The sequence below is a fragment of the Hibiscus syriacus genome, unplaced genomic scaffold, assembly GCF_006381635.1.
Source record: "Hibiscus syriacus cultivar Baekdansim isolate YM2019G1 unplaced genomic scaffold, ASM638163v2 tig00110402_pilon, whole genome shotgun sequence".
Taxonomy (NCBI): Eukaryota; Viridiplantae; Streptophyta; class Magnoliopsida; order Malvales; family Malvaceae; genus Hibiscus; species Hibiscus syriacus.
Genome location: NW_024062722.1, coordinates 1,772,728 through 1,796,521, shown reverse-complemented (window position 1 = coordinate 1,796,521; position 23,794 = coordinate 1,772,728). Strand labels below are relative to the sequence as shown.

At 33.6% G+C, this 23,794-nt stretch overlaps 1 protein-coding gene and 1 pseudogene across 1 annotated transcript; one reads left to right on the top strand and one right to left on the bottom strand.

Moving 5' to 3' along the window:
* Window positions 1-8,182: 8,182 nt before the first annotated feature.
* LOC120123622 (AAA-ATPase ASD, mitochondrial-like) lies at window positions 8,183-9,590 on the bottom strand. The gene is given in 2 exon segments (XM_039142469.1): window positions 8,183-8,339; window positions 8,341-9,590. Coding segments are annotated over 2 exon segments (1,398 nt in total). The 3' UTR covers window positions 8,183-8,191.
* An 8,785-nt stretch (window positions 9,591-18,375) lies between these two features.
* Window positions 18,376-21,691, top strand: LOC120123657 (annotated as a pseudogene).
* Window positions 21,692-23,794: the final 2,103 nt, after the last annotated feature.

Sequence of the window (23,794 nt, the reverse complement as noted above, 5' to 3'; positions counted from 1 at the left end):
AGATTTTCTAAGTATATTCGATGTAATTATTCGAATATCAAAATATTACTCCAAGTATTTCAAAGTTCATTTTAATCCTTACTAAAGTGTAAAATTATATTTTATACTTAAACTATTTTAAAACAATTTTACAAAGTATTTCGAGCTTTAATCGAGCCAAAAATATTTTCTTTTTAAAGGGTTTTAAGAAAAATCAGATTGTCCAGGGGGTACAGATTCCCCCCCAGGGGGAACAGATTCCCCCCAGGGGGTATCGATTCCCCGGGAACATATTCCCCCCAGGGGTATCGATTCCCCGGGTACAGATTCCCCCTGCATGGTTTGGCTCCGAGAAATAACAGATTACTCGGAGGGAACCGATTCCCCCCTTGAGGGTACTGATTCCCTCACTGTTCATCAGCCCAACGGTCATAATATTTGAATATTATTAAGGGGTATTGATTCCCTATGAAGGGGTACCGATTCCCCCCATTATGGGCAGCCTATTTTTGCAGAAAAATCATTCCCAAACGGCTCCAAAACATCCCCAACGGCTAGATATGACTTCAAACACATTCCAAGCTATAAATACAAGCTAAGGACACTTGAAGAAGTAAGAGAACAACTATCCAAACAATCAAACACAAGAGAAGAGTTTTTCATTCTTATTTCATCTTTCTCTTGTAAATATTTTGTTCTTGTGAGCTCAATCTTGTAAACACCTACCTTAGAGAGGTTTTCTTGTTTACATCTTTTATCCTTTTGTAAAGGGGAAAGGTTCTAGCTAATCCCGTGTAAAAGCTAGGGAAAGGTTCTAGTTTAGCCCGGAAAAACTAGGGAATTTGTAAGGTTACTCTTTATCCTCAAAAGAAAGAACAAATTAGTGAATTTGTTGGAAAATCCTTGGTGAGGAGCTAAGGTAGTGGACGTAGACTTTGATTGAGAAAGTCGAACCACTATAAATCGCTGTGCAATTTCTTTCAATTTTCTGCAAAAGCTTCCATCAAATTTTTTAATTACCAATTCACCCCCCTCTTGGCCATATTTGTCAATCGATTAACTCAACATCCTTGCACTCTAGATTAAAGTCAAAAGCTTTCTCTTTTTGTAGCAAATTGGACAACGGTTGTGCCACCTTTAATAAGTCTTTAATAAACTTATGGTAAAATCTTGCATGACCAAGAAAAGAACAGATATCCCTCACAGTTGTGGGGTAAGGGAGTTAATATATAATATATTAGTTTTGACCTTATCGATCGTAATTCCATCAAAACAGACAATATGGCCAAGAATCAACCCCTTATCAACAATAAAATGACATTTTTCATAATTAAGTACGAGGTAAATTCAAGGCATTGCTTAAGCACATTAGTTAAATTTAAAAGACATTCATTAAAGTAATTATGTATACTGTAAAATCATCTATGAAGACTTTAATTCCTTTTTCAGCGTATGCTAAACATACACCTCTAGAATATGACAAGAGCATTGTAAAGGCTAAAAGGTATGCATCGGTAAATGAATGTGACGAAGGGACATGTAAATGTAATTTTTTCTGATATTTTGGAGCCCCTATGATCTGGAAGAAACCTGAAAATCCATCATGGCAACAATAATGAGTTTTACTGGTTAATATTTCTATCATTTGATCTATTAAAAGAAGAGTGAAGTGATAATTTTGGGTTAACGAATTCAACTTCTTATAATCGATGCAAACTCTTTATCCATTTTGCAATCGTATCAAAACTAATTCACCTTCTGAATTTTTTATCAATGTGATTCCGATTTTCTTAGGAACCACGTGGACTGGACTTACCCAATTACTATTGGATATCGGATAAATTACATCGACATTGAGGAGTTTACGGATTTCTTTCTTTACTACTTCCATCATCGGCTGATTTAACCGGTGTTGGCTCTCTCATGACAGTTTTGTGCATTCTTCAATTTTTATTTTGTACATACATATTGATGTACTAAGCCCTTTGATGTCGGTTATAATCCACCCAAGCCCGATTTGTGTGCGCGTAACACTGTTACTAAGTCTTCTTCCTCCTATTTTAACTTATTTGATATAATTACAACAAAATGACATTTTCTCCCAAAAATGCATACTTCAGATGTTCCAAAAATTGTTTTAATTCTATCTGAGGAACCTGTAATACAAAAGGTAATATTTTAGATTTTGAGGGAACCATGCGAGAACCAGAATAAATCAAAAAAAAATTCAAACTCCCTGAGTTCTTCATCGTAGTCTTCCAATTCCCTGCATAATTATAAACCAAGTTAGATCCATATATTCATCAATGACAGGTTCAATAAAATTAATAAGATTATTGCTAGCAATGTTATTTGGATATCTCATCGCTTAAACATCAAACTTAACAACCTCATTGCCAAACTCCATCATAAGAATTCCACTTTTTACGTCAATTTTTATATAGGGAGTACCAAGGAAAAGACATACAAGAATGATTTCAGAAGAAGGCTTGGTTTGGTCATTTTCAATGTCTATGATATAAAATCGACTGAAAAAATAAGCTCATTTATTCTTACCAAAATGTTTTCAAGGAGGCCTTAGGAAAAAAATGATGGATTGGTCAGCCAAATTTATCGTCACTCTCATTTCCTTCAATGGCTTAACATAAAGTAAGTTGTACACATAAAGTGGCATTACATTGATTGAAGTGCCTAAATCACACATTGCACATTTTATCACAACCTTACTGATTTTACAAGGTATAACAAACATACCTTGGTCCTTCAACTTTGATGGAAGCTTACGTTGGAGAATGGCTGAAATGCGTTCTCCTAGGTTCACCTTCTCATTCTCAATAATTTTTCTTTTGGTTATGCAGAGGTCCTTTAAAAATCTAGCATACCTTGGTACCTTTCGGATTACTTCAAGAAGAGGTATGTTGATTTCCATATTCCGAAATACATTTAGAATTTCTTGTTTCTTAACATTTTTGTCATGTTTTACCAATCTTGAGGGGAAGGGAGGTGGCATTGCATAGGGAGATGGTCCAGGAACAACCTACGATTCCCCTTCTTATTTTTTCGAGAACTCCCTTTTCCCTATAAGAATTTGTGTTAACTTTCTTTTCTTTTATTTGGGATCTCGGCTCATCTTATTTCTTTTATAATTCTACGCCTATATCATTCGAAACGGGTTCTACGACAATTGTACCAATCTGAAGGATGATCACACTAATATTCTCTCGTGGGTTCACCTCAGTTTGAGACAAAAATTTTCCTTGCAATTCCAAGCATCCCATGGTCTGAGTCATTTGACCTATTTGTTTATCTATCTCTTGAAAATTAGCTTCAGTACAATTCTGAAACTTCTCATAGAACAGAGTTAACCACTATACAATTGATTCCAATGATGGTTTCGATGGTCGATACTATTGTGGTAGAGGTGGTCTCGGTTGATAAATTTGATTAGGCCTCGAGTTTTATGCATAGCTAAAATTTGGATGATCTCTCTACCGTGGGTTCTAAGTATTTACGGGAGGGTTATAAGGCCTTTAGAAGGTCCAAGAAAATAGCCCACTGCATTTACTTGTGCAGCAACCTCTTCCTGTAACATCAGGCATCAATATGTTGGATGATCTGTCATTGTGCATATTTCGTATAACCTCACTCTCTGATTTTTCTTGAACCAAGAGAATTAACTACATTAGTTAATTTATTGATTTTGTTTTCTAGAGAAACAATACTTATCTCGTGAACCCGTCGGTTGGGTATACTTGAAGAGCCTAACTGTTGAGAGTTGGCAACCATTGTAGAAATTAATTCTCTTGCCACATTCGGGGTCATGTTGACAACAGCTCATTCGAACCTATCAAGAAAAATACGAGTTATGTCATTCCATGTATGAACAGAGTTGGGTGGTAAATAAAATAATCATTCCTTAGTGAACCGACTAAGAAGAAAGGAAAATCTCTCAATTTAATTTGATCCTTGGATACTCCATGTGATTTCATGCTTGAGCAAAACATGTGGAATTCTATGATATGCTTATATGGAAGTCCGTGAAAAATAGGAAGAAGGTGGATAAGTCTTTTTTTAGTTGAAACGAAGTTTCGCTGCTTCATCTATTTTGGTGCTTCTGGCGTTAAATAGGTGTCTGCATTAGATGGTACTTCAAGATTTTGTTATGGATCTGTTTGTTATCGCTATTCTTACTATTGCCATTGTCTTTTTTTCTCAAAGTGTTTGTGCGTGGATTCTTCGAGTTCGAACTTTGATCTCTAGATCAAAATCTTCTAGTTCGCCTGGTCATAAGTAAAAAACACACTTAATCAGTAACTTTTACGAAATACCCTGATAACGATGCCAATTTGACAAGCGTCATATTTTGTCAAATAATTATCCTTAATCTCAAAAAGAAATAATTGAATAGCGTAGTATAGAGAAGAAGGGTGGATCCACAGGGACTTTGAAAATTTTGATGTATAAGGCTTTTGATTATGATTTGGGTGAAAAAAGGGTAGATATGGTGGGTGTTTGATTGAAAGTAAATAAGAATGAAAAACTAAACCTAAGAATTTAAAAGAAAGTAAAATTAAGAAGAAATTCAATTCAAGTAAAACAACCTCAGGCCTCGCTTTGCCTCCATTCCAACTAATATAAGTTTACAGAAAATTGAGAATTTAACCCAAATGTATTAGGTGTTTTTCAATTCTCACTATTGGAATTGAGTCATCGATTCAGTCTTTGGCTTATGGAAAAATTAGCTAAGTAAGATAAAAATCATACTTAGCATTTTTTAAAGAAAGTAATAAAATCTTAAAAGTAAAAACGGAAGAAAAGAAAATAATAAAAAATTTATAAAATAAGAAAGCAAAGAAAAAAGCTAATTTAAGAGATGTTTTTCAAGCTTTACCCTGTGAGGATATTTATAGCTTTCTAAAATCCTAGAAATGAAGCAAAAATAACTAAAGATAAACCTTAAAAATATTCAAATAAAATCATAAAACAAGTAATAATTCCAAATTCAAATTTAAACTGAATCTAAGCCATCCGCCTGTCCTTCTAGAACGTTGATTGGACCTTCTAGAAGCTGCTACGTCACACATCATCATGCCCACTAATCCAACCTTGACTTCAGAAAATAAAAAAACTGCAGAACTTCGCTTTTTAATATTGTTTCTGAAAATTAATGTCCAGCATAGAAAACAAATTAAAATACTCAAAACTAACAACGTAAATTTGATAACAATGAGTAATTAACAATAAAATAGTAACAAAATAAATCACTCATGAGTTCCATAAAATATTTTTAATAAGATTTTAAAGTGACAAATATTTTATAGAAAACATACAATGAAAAGTGTTATTAACAACTAAGTGGACGACCATCCACCTTTAATCTCCATAGTCTCTTGATTTTTCACCTCCCTTTAACACCCTTTACTTGTTTGATTTTAGCCTTGTATATAGTGGCTATGTACAAACTTTATAATAACACAAATAATAACACAAATAATAGAAAGTTATCCTCTATCAAATTGTGTTTCGTCTCTCGTATTCTTACTTCTATGTTCCATTATTTCTTAATAAAAATATATAATCAAAGGCAAACACTTATTTCTTATATAAGGGATTAATATTTAAAAAATAGAGTATAGGATTAAGGGTTTTAGAATTTAGAATTTAAAATTTTAGACTTTAGAATTAAAATATACATAATTACCTAAGATTTAATTTATAGAATCTATGTATAAAATAATTGATGTAAGGCTCTTATGATGCCTTAACAAATTGATTGTGTATCTATGAAGGAAGCAAAACAACCTGCACAAGTGAATGGCTCAAAGAGATGGCTAAGGTGGTAAATGTATGGGTGAAATAGGTGGGATGTTTAAAATGAGAGATGGAAGCGGAAGATGGTTGATATGGCTATGGTTATGGTTTATGAAACAAAGGGATGGTTGTGAGGATAGTATCTTAAAGAAGACTCAAAGAAGAACCAATGCTATATAGCGCAAAGACCCAGACTTTATATTGCTTCTTCAAGGGGTGGTGTTAAGTACTTTGACCCACTAGTTATATGAACTAGGAACCAGAAGTATCAAGGTGAAAAGAAAGGGGTTGATGCCACAAGTATAAATTATACTTGATAAGTCGATAAAAGTCACCAGGACTTAAGGAAGAGAATAATCTCACTTTAATTAAACAAAATATCTGATTACAAATGAAATAGGAAAGCCTATTTATAGTTTTTGAAGGGACTTGGCCGAATAGATACATGTTGGTTCGGCCAGCCCTTGTACCTTCCTAAAATGACATGATTTTTAATGAAAAAACAAGACTTTAATGAAAATACATGCTCTTGGCCGAATGGTTATGTGTTGGTTCGGCCCTAAGGATGATTTGAATGCATTTGGAAGTTATTTGGGCGCCAAAATGAAGAGGATAAAGTCTTTGGCCGAATAGGAAGCATCCCTTGGTGTTTTGGCGCCAATTTGATGTCACATGGAGTGCACATGCTTGAATGATGCACATGGTAGCCTACATGAATGCACATGGGTCTTCTTGCTATGCTTTGATGAGGTTGCAACCATAGGATGATGTCTTGAAGTCCATGGAATGAAGATAGGCAACAACTAGGTGTGAATTAACTTCCAACGTGTATCTAGATGACATGGCATCCATTGGGCAGCCTAGAGATGAACTAGCTTCAAGGTAAGCTAGATGAGTGTCTTGGTAGCTAACTAGGTGAGTTATAGCTTGATAAACTCTAGCTAGTTAGCTTTGGTCTTCTCAGCTCCTCAGCTACTCTCCCAGCTACTTCCAGCTACCCTTTAGTCCACTTTTCAGCACTTTGGTCCAAAACTCTCCTCCAGCTAAGTTCAGCTACATGCTAGCTCCTCCAGCTAAGTTGAGCTTTCCTTAGTGTTCCACGAGCTTCCATATTCCATGTAAGCTATTTTTAAGCTGCATTTGATGTCCAAATAATCCACCAAGCTACCCCAACGTGTGCCATGATCCAATGTACCTACATGTGCAAGAAAACAAGGTAAGTCCATGGCATTGAGCTGATATGAGCTAAATACCTTGCTGCCATGTATGATTATGGTGATGTGAGCTATGTTTGAAGGTCATGTGTTAATTATATCATCTCAAAATATGTGTAAGATAATGCATGAAGCTTAAGAGCTAATATGAATGCATATGAACTAATGAAATGGTTTATAATGATGTTGCCTTGATGTATATATGATAATCATGCTTAATATGATTATAAGACTATCCTAGCATGCTTATAACATTGTGTATCAATCATAAAGATATGGGTATATGTTGTATGCATGAATATCATATAACATGGTATTCATAAATGATAAATGGAAACATGTAATAATAATATCCTAAGAAATGATATGTAATCATAGCATATATTTGAATAATATGAAAAACATGATCAAATAAGCATAGGATGGAAATAATAATATGATAATTTATACTAACATGTGAATGCATGCTTATGATAGAATAGAATGTATAAATGATATAGTATAAGATAGGGTAATGAAGAACTCCCTTAGAAACAGCTTTGAAGAACATCCATGGTGTGTTCAAGTCATGGAGAAAGTTGGAGCTAGTTTGGATTGTATCAATAATACTCTATATATGGTATGTGTATGGTTGTGTGTACTGGAAAAAAATTAAGAAACTATGTATATGGATTGATACATTCTTAATTTACAATAAAATTGAATATACTATTTCTATATACATCACTACATGGATTCAGATTCTTATTTTTGAACAAATCTGTATCCACCAGCTAAACACAAACCAATACACTACGTTTATATACACAAACCTATACACTATACACAAAGCAATACACTATGTCTATATACACAAACCTATACACTATACACAAAGCAATACAGTATGTCTGTATACACAAACCAATACACTATGTTTATATACACAAACCAATACACTGTTTATATACACAAACCAACCCTAACCAATACACTATGTTCATATACCCAAACCAACCCAAACCAGTACACTATGCTTACATACATAAACCAAATGCAATAGGTTTATACACGCAAACCAACATAAATAGCAATATGAAGAGTGATCAATTCATAGATAAATGGCTGACGGTGACACCATTTTCTTTCACTTGATCGGCAGCCATAGCCACCCCATTGTCTTTCACTTGTTTAACGTATTGTTCTTTCTACGCCATGGAACGAGCTTCATCCTCTGCCTTCATCTTGGCATCTTTAAGAGCTTGGATTAATCTCTTCAAACAAGTTTCCATTACGTCATAGTCCGATTTCGGCATCAAATTCTCCGCTACATCAGCTGGAGTCATTTTGGTTTCCCTCAAACAGTGTTTCGATTTCATCAAACAATGAATGAGAATCAATCTCCAAATAGTTGTTTGCTAAAACCTTGAATGCATCGAAGCAGCAGTAAGAGAGTTCAATGTGTTTATCCATTCTTCCTCTCCTTATCAATGCAGGATCAAGCTTCTCCACATGGTTCGTTGTAAAAATAATGATTCTTTCACCCCCACAGGATGACCAAAGTCCATCGATACAATTCAAAAGCCCCGATAATGTTACCTTGCTTTCCTTCTTCTCATATTCTTTTACCGTTTTCGTGATTGGATCCAAACCGTCGTCATCTTTTCGGTCTTTCTTTGTCTTCTTCTCCCTTTGGCCTGTGAGATCGAGGGAGCAATTGATATCCTCGATCACCACAACCGACTTGTTTGATGTATCGAGCAAAAGCCTTCTCAACTCCGCGTTTTCCTTCACCGCGGTGAGTTCGAGATCGTAAACATCATAGTCCAATAGGTTCACCATCGTCGCAATCATCGAAGATTTCCCGGTCCCGGGAGGACCATAAAGAAGATATCCACGTTTCCAAGCCTTGCCGATTCGAACATAATAATCCTTCGCAGCACTAAACTTGATCAAATCGTTCTTGATTTCCTCTTTCAAGTTGGCATCCATTTCCAAGGTATCAAACGTTGCAGGATGTTCAAACGGTACACTGCTCCACTTGCTCCTTCGATATCCATGCCAGTCCTGGCTCGGATTGTTTGAATAAAGCTTCCGTTGCCGGTTTTTCGTGGCTATTTCCTTGCCTTCCTTCAACACGTGGCTAATATATGATTGTGTGATTAACTCCCTATGGCGTCTATGGACTGTAAGCTTGTAAGATCTTTTTTCATCGTCATCGGGATACCATGATATCCGTTGTGAGTTTGGAAGAGTTCTTTCTGCAGACCACCAAACTTTAATCCCTTGGAACTCATCCCTAACTTCTTCATTATAATCCATGGTAAGGACTACGGATTGGCAATCTTTCTCAACATTGGCCTTGAGACGCTTCGCCGATGCCGATGACTTGTCGCTTAGATAAGTTTTGATCTTCAAATACGCTTCACTGCGCTTGAAACGCTCCCCACTGAACTCATCGAAGGTGACTTCTACATAAGGGTATATAAAACTGACGCTTTTTCTGAAAAACTTTTCCAAATAGAGCTGAAGATGATGAGGGAAGAACTTTTTAAAGAGGGTATAAACAAGCATTAAAGTACCCATTCTGGACCCAAAATTCCACATTTTGTAAGGAAAATAAACCGAGTACAAGTAATTTCCCTATAACCAGATTAGTGAGAATGCGAATTAAAAACGGAAAAATAATACCCGAAAATTGATAACGGAGTTCAGCCAATTGTGCTTACGTCTCCGGGCTGCTGCAGATCTTTTACTAAGAGAGCAAATTTACAGGTGTTTACAAAACACTCACTACTCACAAGAAAGCTCTCTAGTATAGGAAGAAAGAAATGTTTTGGGATGATTTTGAAGCTAAATGGGTAAGGGTATTTATAGTAGAAACTTAGGGACTAATCTTTGAAAATACCCTAAAGTGCAATGACTAAAGTGAATTTACCCATTCCTATTTTCAACAAACATCTACCAAAATTTTACCAAACTTTGAAAAACATTTTTCAAAGAAACATTTACCAAACTTTGAAAAAAAAACATTTTCCAAAATTGGTTGCCAAACTTTGAAACTTTTAACAATCTCCCACTTGAAGACTGATTTTAATATGTCTTCACACCTCGATCAATGCAGCAGCATGTCTGGTCTTGTTATTCTAGCATGCCAACTGAAGCTGAACACAACTTCAGTTTGTACGTAGTCACCGTCTTTGTCAACATGTCTGCCGGATTTTGAGCTCCACTAATCTTTTCAAGTTTCAAAATCCCATCTTCCAGAAGAGACCGGATAAAATGATATCTCATTGTATGTGCTTTGTCCTGGAATGAAAGACGGATTCTTTGCTAGATGGATAGCACTTTGACTGTCGCAATACAAGATATTGTTTTCTTGTTTCTTGCCTAACTCTTCCAAGAAACTTTGGAGCCAAACCATCTCCTTGTTGGCTTCCGTAACAGCGACATATTCTGCTTCAGTTGTGGAGAGCAACTATCTCCTGTAGTTGAGAAACCCAACTCACTGCAGTTCCTCCTATATAGACATACCCTGTAGTGCTCCTTCTGATGTCGACATTTCCGGCTAAGTCAAATCTACATAGCCTTCAATATCATATCTCCACCTTGAACCAAAGTACTTTGTTTGTGGTACCCCGAAGATATCTGAGGATCCATTTGACTGCTTCCCCAAATGTACCTTGCCCGGATTATTCATGTACCTGCTAACAGCTCCCACTGCATGAGTAATATCTGGTCTGGTACAAACCATGGCATACATCAGACTTCCAATTGCTGAGGCATACGGCACCTTCACCATGTGTGCACGTTCTTCCTCCATCTTTGGTGATTGGTCTTTGGAGAGTCTGAAATGAACACCTAAAGGTGTACTTACCTGGTTTAGCATCTTGCATGTTGAACCTGGAGAGTACTTTGTTGATGTACTCAGCCTGTGATAACATCAAAGTCCCTGACTTTGTGTCTCTCTTGATCCTCATCCCAAGAATCTGCTTTGCAGCGTCCAGATCCTTCATAGCAAACTGCTTCGACAATTTTTGCTTCAAGTGTATAATCTCTTGCATGTCTGAGCCTACAACGAGCATGTCATCAACGTACAATAATAAAATAATGAAGCTGTTGTCGAACCTCTTGATGTAGCAACAATGATCTGCTTGGCATATGATAAAACCACTGCTACTCATGAAGCTATCGAACTTCTTGTACCACTGTCTAGGAGCTTCTTTTAAACCATAAAAGCTCTTCTTCAACCTGCATACCAGGTTTTTCTTGTCTGCCTCTATGAAGCCTTCTGGCTGCCTCATATAGATTTCTTCCTCCAAATCACCATGAAGGAAAGCTGTCTTTTACATCACCAAATCGTCGGTGGATGACATTATTCCAACGTGATGAGGACGTTTGGCCATCTTTAGGGATAAATTGAGATAACACGATTCCTACGCGATGAGGAAGTCTGGCAATCTAAGGAGGATGGCGCGGCTCCTACGTGATGATGAGATCTGGTCGGTGGATGACACAGTTTCTACGTTATGAGGACGTCTAGTCATCTTTAGGGATAAATGGAGATAACACGGTTCCTACGTCATGAGGAAGTCTGGCTATCTACGGGTGACAGGACTCCTACATGATGAGGAGATCTGGTCGGTAGATGACATGGTTCCTACGTGATGAGGATGTTTGGCCATCTTTAGGGATAAATAGAGATAACATGGTTCCTACGTGATGAGGAAGTCTAGCTATCTAAGGATGACTCGGCTCCTACGTGATGAGGAAATCTGGTCGGTGGATGACATGGTTCCTACGTGATGAGGATGACTGACCATCTCTAGGGATAATTTGTTTCAAGAGAAACTGTCTCAAGAGAGACAAAATGTTTTTCAAGGGAAACAATCTCAAAGGTTATGTTTCAAGAGAAACTGTCTCAAGAGAGAAAATTTGTTTCAAGGGAAACAATCTTAAAGGTTTTATCAATTTTGTTTTTAGTGAAACTTCAGAATTTGCGTTTTAAAGAAAAACTATCTCAAGTGAGACGAAATTTTTTTGAGAACAATCTCAACTGAGATTAATTTTGTTTCAAGTAAAACGAATTCGAAATTTGCATCTCAAAGGAAAAATGTCTCAAGCGAGACAAAATTTATTTTGAGAGAAATTGTCTCAAGCGAGACAAAATTTGTTTCTAGAGAAATAATCTCAAGTGAGATCAATTTAGTTTCAGGTGGAACGAATTCGAAATTTGCATCTCAAAGGAAAAATGTTTCAACTGAGACGAAATTTGTTTTGAGAGAAATTGTCTCAAGCGAGACAAAATTTGTTTTTAGAGAAATAATCTCAAGTGATATCAATTTTGTTTCAGGTGAAAAGAATTAGAAATTTGCATCTCAAAAGAAAAATGTCTCAAGTAATACAAAATTTGTTTTGAGAGAAATTATCTCAAACGAGACAAAATTTGTTTTTAGAGAAAAATGTTTCAAGCGAGACAAAATTTATTTATAAGAAAAACTGTCTCTAGCGATACGACACTTTGTTTCAAAAGAAACAATCTCAAAGGCGACAGACAGTCTACTTGTTCCTGCATAATGCCTTCAAAAGATCTGATTGTTCACTTTAGGCTGTTTGAATCTGTAGATGACATTGTTTCTTCATGTTAAAGACATATGGTCATTTCTGAACTTTATTTCCTGAAAGATCAATAAATGATGCTTTTATGAATGATTATCTTGGATGTTATGATGGATGCCAAGATGAAGTTTATTTTATGTGTTTGATTTGATGAATTTTTGAATTTGTCCTCATGAGAGGGGAAAATGTCTTTATTTCACATGATGATGAATGTATGATGCAAAGATGCAAACTCATGTAACATGTATGTATATGTTGATGTATGTTTTCTCGATCTGGAATGGGAATGGTTGCGTTGGTAGTCTTCATTCTTTGTTTGCACCAGCGTGCATCCTGGCGAATCTAGACTAGTGACAATTTCTTCCTGCACCAGCAAATTTTTCCCCTGATAAAAAAATTGGATTTCTCTGTCTGAACTTGTTTAGAAATCCAACAAATCTTCCCTCCTGATGCCATCATCATCCCTGTCAGATGGTTTGAAAAGAGAATACATCATTTCAAGCTTCGGATATTGTGTATGCACAGCTGCTCTGTAGCGAGAAATAAAATACCACTGCTTGGAGTTAACCACCACAGTAATTGATGGAGTATCAGACTGCCCCAAAAAACCATGAGACATATCAATGCCAAGGATGATAGTTGGACCCTTAGAAACAACTGAAATTGAAGGTGTTTTCTCAATTGTTAACATCGAATTCATTCATCCAAGCTTTGTATTGATTTTAAAAGCAAATTCTTAAGGTGTTGATCATTGACTCTAGTTGGAGCCATACACAGTGTGACTATGCCAAACTCCTTCAAATTTTTGTAAACTTCTTATTCGATCCGATTATTCGAATATTTTATCGAACTTTATAACTTAATAGACTTTTATACAAATCTCGAATAAAAAATCTAAAACCCACGAAAAGTTATTCTTGGGGTGAACTATTCATTTAAGGGCCCAAAATATAAAACTTTTAAAAATTACACTTTGGTCCCTAAACTTTTACAAATTTATACTTTGGTCACTAAACATTCAAAATTTATATTTTAGTCACTAGCAAAATTTTTGGGATATTACAAAAAAGCAACTTGCTTTTGCTCAAATATAGAAGGATAAATAAATGGAGATAGAACAAAATACATCTCACAAAAAAATCATTCATGATCTACAAAATGATGTAGATATTGATGTTTAACAAATTCTCTAACAGCTATACCTGATCACGTAGGATGATCCAAGTATTCTAATTGTACACTAAATTCTAAAGTGAATTAGACAAGTCAAACCCTAATCATACATACTAAACAAGAATAATTTAAATTTAAACAAGCATCATGCATTTTCACATCAACATAATCAAACAATCAACCTACTTTTATTTAACAAGTTGATGAGATGCTTAGCCTATAAACAAATATTAAAATCAACTTCGTGAATATAAATATAGGGGCAGGATCCTCTTACACAATGTAAAACTCTTTAGTTTTACACAAATTTAAGGCTGTTGAATGAGTAAAAATAGATAGTTGATATTGACTTTTTTTCCAGTAAATATCTTTACATTTCACGTAAGGTGGGTATTTGATACAATACTACCTGTGGAATATTTATTTTCTTAAACATTGTTTAAATATTGTTATTCCTAAGCCTTAAAAGCTAAATCTTAAATCATAATCAATGAAATATAAATCCTAAACTCTGACCCCTTAATAAAAAATATCTTTACATTTCACGTAAGTGGGTATTTGATACAATACTACCTGTGGAATATTTATTTTCTTAAACATTGTTTAAATATTGTTATTCCTAAGCCTTAAAAGCTAAATCTTAAATCATAATCAATGAAATATAAATCCTAAACTCTGACCCCTTAATAAACCATGTCAATCCATTCAATCCTGCTTGTGGAGTTTCTCGACTCCAATGTTTGGGAATGTTTTTCTAAACGAGTTTTTCCAACGTAAAAGCATCATTTTTTCAGTTTTTTTGTTTGAATCAATAATCACGTTTCAAACGTGAATTTTTGGCTGAAAATGAGTTGTTTGGGAATGCTTTTGCGTTTCATACGGAATTTTAAATGAAAAAACACTTCAATAAGTATTCCCAAATTACCCCTGAATAATCGAAGAACTCAAGGTGTTAGCAAGTAACGTCCATTCTCAGGGAGAAGTCCAGAACCAACAGGTCTTGAATACGTAAAGAGCTGTAATATTGAATTTTATATCTCTCACTGATAAATGTTTAAAAATATCTTGTTGGCTAATGTTCAATGGCGGAACTTCAACTCCATCTTCATAACCAAATGCTAAATGAAATAAGAAGTTGAAAACACAAAACGTTGATGGATGAATCGAGATTAACCATGATGATTGTGACTCTCAAAGAATATGAAAATAATTTTATATTTAGGGTTTGGATTTTATTTGATTTCTTAAACATTTTTTATCGAGTTTCTTCTAATATATTGTTATATATTTTAACAAGATTGTATAAATCGAGGAAGCCAACTTCTTGAATGTTAGCTTGTTAGAACGAAAAATGTTTAAATATATACTAAAAAGATATATCCAACAAAACTAAGATGTGGTGTTAAAATTAGGGTTGTTCATAAACCGATCGAGCCGTAATTTTTTTCCGTTCATCAATCGGTTAATTTTATGTTCGGTTGGTTAATGGCTAATAAATTTTTCAAAGTTCAGTTATCGATTAATTTAGTTCGAAATCGATTAATTAATCGAATTAATCAAATATTTTAAATATTTAATATATTATTTATATATTACTTAGTTTTAGGAGTGTTTAAGTTTTGATTTTAACCGAATTAATCGATCAAATTAAATAAATTAATCGATTGAATTAACTAAATTAATTGAAAATATTTAATATTTAATATATTATATATATAATTTAAAATTTTGGTTAATTTGATTTACTGATCGAATTAACCAAACTTTTTTTTATTCAATTAATAAAATTTCAAAAAAAATTAATTAAAGGTAAAAAAATTCAGTTAATGATTTTTTGTCAGTTCAGTTTAATCGTCTAACCAAACCGACCGATTGAACACCCCTAGGTAAAATTGATGATTAAGGTTTTGTTGTGATGAACAAATTTGCTGTCAAAAAACAGTGAACAGACTTTTCAATTAATTTTTCATTTATTTAATTGAAAATGAAATAAATTTTAAATAAATTTTTATAATTATTTAATTAACTTTTATTTATAATAAAAAAATAAATTTATTATAAATTTTAAACCCTTTGTTTGAGGAAATATACATTTCAAATTGAAAAAATTTACTAACAAACAATTTATCTATTAGATGAGTCGTTAGGTCTATTATATTTCAAAGTTTAAACTCAAATGTTATGAATGTAGAAAATCATAATTGGAGGATTTAGTGACGAATCCAAAAAAAAAAAAATTGTAGGTCGGGCCAATTTATACATAATAAATAATTCATGCATATTTTTTTAGGGTAAACTACCTATTTGGTCAACACATATTACTTAATTTATATTTTGTGTCTTAACTATTATTTTTTTCAAAATCATAGTGAACCTTACAATTTGGTTCTATTTTGATCACCTACCGTTAAAAATTTAAAAAAATTAAGAATGATGTTAATATGATATTTTTTAATTATTTTTCAATCATGACATGACATTATCTTATAATGATACGTCAACATCACATCTAATCTTTTAAAAACGAGTGACAAAGATAGAACCAAAATGTAATATTAAATATGATTTAAAATAAATAATGATTGAGTGGCCAAAACATAAACTAAATAGTAAATTGGTGGCTGAATAAATCATTTATGCTTTTTTGGACAAAGGGGGTACATGGCCTAGGTAGGTCTAGACCTAGATACGCCCATGAGAGGTTTGCCTCATGGTTGGTATGTACATCATTCTATTTAAATTAATTACTCAATAAATAAAAAACTAATGATTAAATAAAATATACGAATTTTTTATTATTCATTCATATTTAATTAATTTTCTAAGTCAAATTTTACAGAGTTTTATGTTTCTTAAATAATGTCTCGAGGTCGAATATTTTGGACGAGAAAAGAAGCGCAAGGAGAATATGTCATCAAAAACAAAGTCAGGCCCAACTTCTCTCTCAATTTAGTTGAGGCATTTATTACTATAAGAGATGAGTATGGGTTAGGTTTGGGTCAACGTGATTCGACCCGAAAATTTTACATCTTTCATCTGATCTGATCCGATTAAAAAATATATATTCTACTTCACTCGAGCCGAACCCAATCTAATTTTTTGAAATAAAATCCAAACCCGATTTGACAAGATCCGAAATAATAAAAAAAATATTATTTTTATTCAATAAAAACAGTGATTTAATTGAAAAAAAATAATATATAGAGTGATATTATTGTAATTATTCTTAAATATATAAGGTAACATTTTTTTTCGGTTCGGGTATTTTTCACCCTAAACTCGAATTCAACCAGATCTGAACCAAGTTTTTTAATAAAAAATCGACCTGATTTAATCGAGTCGAATCAGAATCTGTCGGGTTCGGGTCCTATGCCTATCCCTAATTACTATAGTATATGATCAGCATAAAAACGGACTTTTTTAAATCAATAACATTTTTATTATTTTATTAAAAATGACCCCAATTAGTATTATTTAGAAAAAACGAAGTTCAAATAGCCCACGCAAGAATACCTTGAGTTATGCAAGAGGTAAGGTCTAATTTCGTGTTATGTAGAAAGCGAGTTTCATATATTTTTTGTGCTTAAATTCGTTTACATCAATGGATTTCGCATTTTGCAAAAAGTGAATTCAGACCTCAGGTTCGGCAGATAGCGAGGTATTCATACATAACCAATTAAAGGTCATTTTTCAAACAATTTTAGATAAAAGTTATTTTTGTAATAAATTAATAACAAAAGGTTTTTTCTAATAAAAAAGTCCATAAAAACACATTCAATACAAGAAAATATAATCTGATTCACGAAAATATAACTTCATCTTTCGTAATTACATTATTAAATATTATACAAGCATATAGTTTTTCTGTTAATACTTATCATACCCCCAAACGCATGACCTTTACTACAATCAAGACCTACAAGAAGTCAAAATAATGAGGTATTATTAAATAAAAAAACTATATTTATTATTTTATTGAAAATACAATCCCAAACAGCATTAATTGAAAAACAACCCCTAAGCTGCACACGTACGATGATATCGCGTTATGTAAAAAGCGATGTTAGATCTCGCGCTTTGCAAAGCGTGAGATCTATCAACTTTTTATATAACTTCGCTTTTCATAAAACGCGAGGTATGACCTCATTTTTCTCAGAACGTCAGGTTATCTTATGTGAACAGTTTGAGGATATTTTTTCAATTAATATTGTTGGGAGTTGTTTTTCTAATAAAATAATAAATGAGGGTTATTTATTTAATAATACCAAATAATGAGCTAATAAAATACCGTAATTTTCCCATATTTTTTATGGATCTCAAAATTACTTATAAATATTAAGGGTTAGATTTATTGCTTTTTGAGTTAAAATTGAATAGATTGATTATGTAAATATAAAAAACTAAATATATTATTATATAATTTTTTAAAAAAACTTTCATATCATCTTTTAACTGTAGAGTTTAATGATTTAATAATTATAATCAAATCGATCTTATAATTTAGGGACTATTTTTATAGTTTACCCTAAATAGTTTTTTGGATTAGCCTAAAGCATTTCCCCCTCTAAATGGACTTGTGAAAGAGGTGTAGCACAATATCGGTCCCCAATTCTCTTAAAACACCATTCGCTGCTTCTCCATGAATCACCGATAAAGATAAAGGAAACAAACGACATCCGATTTAAGAATAAAGGGAATCTCTTTTTTTTCCCGTTCCCGTTTGAGAGAAGAAGAAAAAAGGTGGTTCGTGTTTTAGGGTTTCTTTTAGATGGACGAGAAACTGCTGGATAATATCATAAGGAGGCTGTTGGGGACAAAAAATGGGAGGACTACCAAGCAAGTGCAGTTGACGGAGGCTGAGATAAAGCAGCTTTGTGTTGCCTCCAAAGAGTGCTTTCTTAGCCAGCCTAATCTTGTAGAGCTTGAGGCTCCTATCAAGATTTGTGATAATAATTACTGTTAATTTGAAGTTTTCCCTTTTATTGTTATGTAAACGTGGTTAATGGTTGTTAATCTTGTGTATCGTCGATGTAAGAATTTGCTAATTTTATACCCATATCCCGAGCTTCTCATTGTAATAGAGTTATTGAGATGAAATTGTGAATTATGGAAGATTATATTGACTTGATGTAAATGTAATGGAGACACGTAAAGGAAATAATTAGTAAGATTGTAAAGAGCAGAAAATGTATACTAAAGGACTTTCGACTTAGATTGTAAAATTGAATTGTTATTGGCATTTGGTAATGCATTGTTGGGAGATAACAACCCAAAGATACTTTATCGATTCGCTTCCAGCCAAGTCTTTGCATTCCGAGAAGATTATGCTAGTTCTTTATTTGGTTCCCCCAGCTTTTCAAATGTGAGTTGGGCAATTATTTACATTGAGTTTTTGCCTATAATGCAGTCTCATATTTTAGTAATACAACTCTAGGTTGTTGCTTGGGAAGCAGTAACATCATTAATGGGTGAATTTTGTGTAAAGATACATAAATTGTGCATGTCACCAGGACTCAACTATTATAGCTAGTTGTATGTGATTTGCATCATCCATATGACATATGGAGGTGATGCTTTAGCCTATAAGAAGTTTTGGATGTATTAGTTACTACTTAGTGTCTTATGAACACTGGTTTTTGTTATTGAACTTTGATATATGCAATCTGGTGGAAAATAGGGATACTTTTCTTTGACAAGAGTCTCAGTTTTGAAAGTTATGTGCCATCGGGAAGTTAAAGAAATTATTGTGCCTTCCATGGTGGAAAATAATAAAAGCATTTCTGGAAAGTCTTGCTTTTGTTCTCATATCAAGCAGAAGTTAGAACTTCATATTATGAGGAGAAACTGTTTTGATGACACTGATGGTCTTCATATGAAGATTCTAAATTGCCAGCATTATGTTAACCCATAGATGGAGGGCATGGAGCTTGAAATGCTTTGTGTCTGGTTGAATTTAAAGTAATACTTTAAAGCTGCACTATTCTGTTTGTTTATTTGTTCCTTTCCTAAAAGCTGGACTTTGTCCCTTATTTCCTATTCTTTTCTTCTCTTCTCTTGTATTTTATTTTTGTTTGTTTGCGTGTGCGTTGGGGTAGGAGGCCTAGTAAGTTGTCATCAGTACAGCATATGTCAAAAAGGGTTCATTACAGTTAAGAGTTTCTCCGAAGCTGTTGGGTGCTGTGATTTTTGTATTTTACTTTTTGGTGTATAAGATCACAGTCTCAATAATTTTAAGGCCTTTTAATTTGGTCCATAAGGTATGTTTGATGATTCTTTTACCTCCAAGAGGCTTGGACTTCTACCTGATCATCATCGGACAGGCTCGGTGTGCATGCTTTTATTTGCATATATGTGATTTGATTCCTGTTTGTTTAGCATGCTTCAACAAATTGGGCATGTCATAATCTTCATTTACTTTCATACTATTTTGGCAGGAGATGTTCACGGTCAATTTTCTGATCTTCTACGCTTGTTTGAGTATGGAGGATACCCTCCTACGGCAAACTATTTATTCCTAGGTGACTATGTTGATCGTGGCAAGCGGAGCATTGAGACAATACGCCTTCTCGCATACAAAATCAAATACAAGGAGAATTTTTTTCTCCTTAGAGGCAACCATGAATGTTCATCAATTAACCGTATATATGGTTTCTATGATGAGTGCAAAAGAAGGTTTAATGTTCGTGTCTGGAAGTTGTTCACCGATTGCTTTAACTGCCTTCCAGTTGCTGCACTAATTGATGAGAAGATACTTTGCCTGCATGGTGGCTTATCTCCTGAGTTGAAAAAAATGATTCAGATCCGAAGATTTCTCGCCCTGTTGATGTGCCAGATCAGGGCCTTCTCTGTGATCTTCTTTGGGCTGATCCTGATAAAGATCTTGACGGCTGGGGAGAGAATGATAGGGGTGTTTCATTTACTTTTGGCGCTGATATAGTTTCTGAATTCCTTAAAAAACATGACCTTGATCTCATTTGTCGAGCACACCAGGTATTGTCATTTGCATTGACCTTTTGAATTGGCTTACAGCATAGGTGTATGGAAGCTTCCACTTTTTTTTGTCTTTCTAAATTTTCATTAATTGATGACAGAAGAAATGGTGGGAAGTATGTGAAAAATGTAGAGTTCAGTACATCAGTAGAGATAATATCTTTGCACGTCAGCAGATGCACTTATGTCCAGGTTCCTCGAAACTTCATGTTACTGGCAGAATAAAAACATGGGCAGACTAAATTCTAGTAATAAATATATCTGCATCCATGTATTCTTAATGACTTGTAAATTTTTCTTTTTAATGCTTTGTTTAGGTTTTAGAAGATGGTTATGAGTTCTTTGCAAAGAGACAGTTGGTGACCATATTCTCTGCTCCAAACTACTGCGGGGAATTTGATAATGCAGGTGCCATGTTGAGTGTGGATGATAGTTTAACGTGTTCATTTCAGATTCTTAAATCTTTAGAGAAGAAAGTGAAGGGTGGATTCATTGGCAACAACGCATTCCGACCAGGAACACCACCTCACAAGGTAAGAAACCTTGGTTGCAATGAAGCGATAAACTGAGTCAGTGGAGGATGTGTATAACTTTGACCTGTTGTTTCTGCACAATGGATCAGTTATTACCGATTGACCCTGTGACCCATGTCGGAACATGCCACTGATAAAAAGAGATTTAATGCTATCAAAATTTTCAATTCAACTTCACATGTATTTGTATAGGTTTCTGAACATCCTCTTCCCTGGACTCAGCTTTAGTTTGTCGGTGATGGGAAGTGCAGTTTTAATTAGAGTATCCATTTATGAGAAGATCTTTCCTTCTTCCCTGTTTGATTCATTGTAAATGGCTTTCAGTTGTTGATTGCAAGTGATTCTTTCCTGGAGGTTGTTGTTTAGTTTTTTGGTGCAAAACAATTCTCCCCATTTATCTTCTCTGTTTCAGGGTGGGAAGAAGGCGGGGAAGCGCTGATTGAAACCGTGGAGTTGGTATTCATGAAGTCCGAAGCGTGAGACTAATATGTTCTTTCTCGCATCTATCTGCTCGCTGTTCCATTGCTGGAATTGTGATGCCTGGCATGGATGTGGATTGATGATTGTTGGATTCAAAGGGAAAAACTGGGAAGGTAATTAAATAGGAGAAGAGCTAAGGAGCCCATTTACTAACTGGAACTCAAAAAGTTTTTCTTTTCATGCGTAAAACTGAGGGCAATTCATAACGGATGTCTTCCACAGAAGTTACTCTCAACCTAGCATTGGGGGCAGCCTACTACCCTACCTCCCCTTATCCTATTACATATGGGAATAGGGTCAGCTAATTTATTTATGATTAAATGAGTTAAAAACATATAGTTAAGGGAGTTTTTAAATTTTTATAGAAATTGACCAAATTTGTAATCTACTAAATTTGAAGATTTTTAAAAATGCAAAAAAATGAGAAATATTGATTTTTTTCCCACAAGAAATACTTTTAAAATATCTTAAACTTTTAGGATTTAATGTGATGGTTTAATACACCGAAAAGTGATTATTTTATTTAAAAATTTAATTGACGAGGAGGATTTTTATGTTGCAAAAAATTCTTAATTATATTAAGATATAATATTTTTACGGAGGGCATTTCATAATTTGGAGGTCTCCTACGGAAATTGCTCTTAACCTAATGTTAGGGACAGCCTATTATCTTACCTTCCCTTATCCCATTACATATGGGAACAAGGGACAACCATTTTTTTTATTTTCTTGGGAGTAATTTTCCCTCTAATAATGAAAGATGACCTCATAATAACAGGTGGGGATTTCTTTTCATATTAGGTGAAACGTAAAAAAGTTACTAATGCAAGTATGAATTAACTTATCTCAGTGGTTAAAGGAATTGTTGTTATTCGTAGAAGTTACGGGTTTGAGCACCAACGACTGCAATAAGATGATTGAGTGTTCATTATCAAATTATTGAGAGTATTTAGAACAAATATTATTTTGTAATCATCTTAGTTTAATAAAAAAAATACTAATACAAAAAATAATTACTTTGATTAACGGTATTAACTATTTGCATGTTTAATGTATTTATTCTTTTGAAGTTTGTTTTATATCTTTCTAATATTCGAGAAAAATCACGATTTATTATAATCTAAATAAGTAAAAAAATTAAATGAAGAAAGTTGAGGGAGAATCCTTTTTGAAATACATATGGTTGGTTAAAATATTGTTTTGATTATTTTGATATATTAAACTTGTGAAATTTATAAATAATTTTTAAGATATTGTTCGATTAAAATTATAAAGTGTTTTTAGTTTTAAAATTCCATTTTTTATTTAAACACTTTGAATAAAGCTTTTACATGTTGAAAACGAGTTCATATATTTTTCCCCAAGTGTTTTTGGCTTAAAATCTATCAAAATTGGACTAAATGGTATTTTTGGTATCGATACTCTTCCTAAAATACCAATACTATAAGAATAGTGTCGATATTGCTTATATAATATCGATATTGACTTGAATTTTTTTTTTTTGAATAAAACGAAGTATTGATAACCTCACAAAAATATCGATATTCATTTTTCTAAAGTGAATTTTGAAGCTCAAAATAATATTGATACATCTATTAGAGTATCGATACTCCACTTATTTCATCAAACTTCGAGTATCATATTAGTATAAATATTTAATTCAAGTATTGTTATAGTCCAATAGAGTATTGATACTCCACCAAGAGTATTGACACTCAAGGTTATTTAATGGTTATAATGTTTTATTAGTGCAAGAGTATCAATATTTCACCTAGAGTATCGATACTAAGGCGTATGAGCATTATTTATTGCGTAAAAATTGCTCTCTCTAACGATTATAATCACTTCCACATCAACTCAAACGGCTAGAATTAAATGAAGGGTATATAAATAAGATCTTGTGACATATTTGAAGACAAAAAATCATAGAGAAAACTTGTGCAATCATCTTTGAACTAGAAAGAGTCGTTTGTAATCAATTCTTATATGTTTTCAAAAGAATACTAGCTTGTGTAT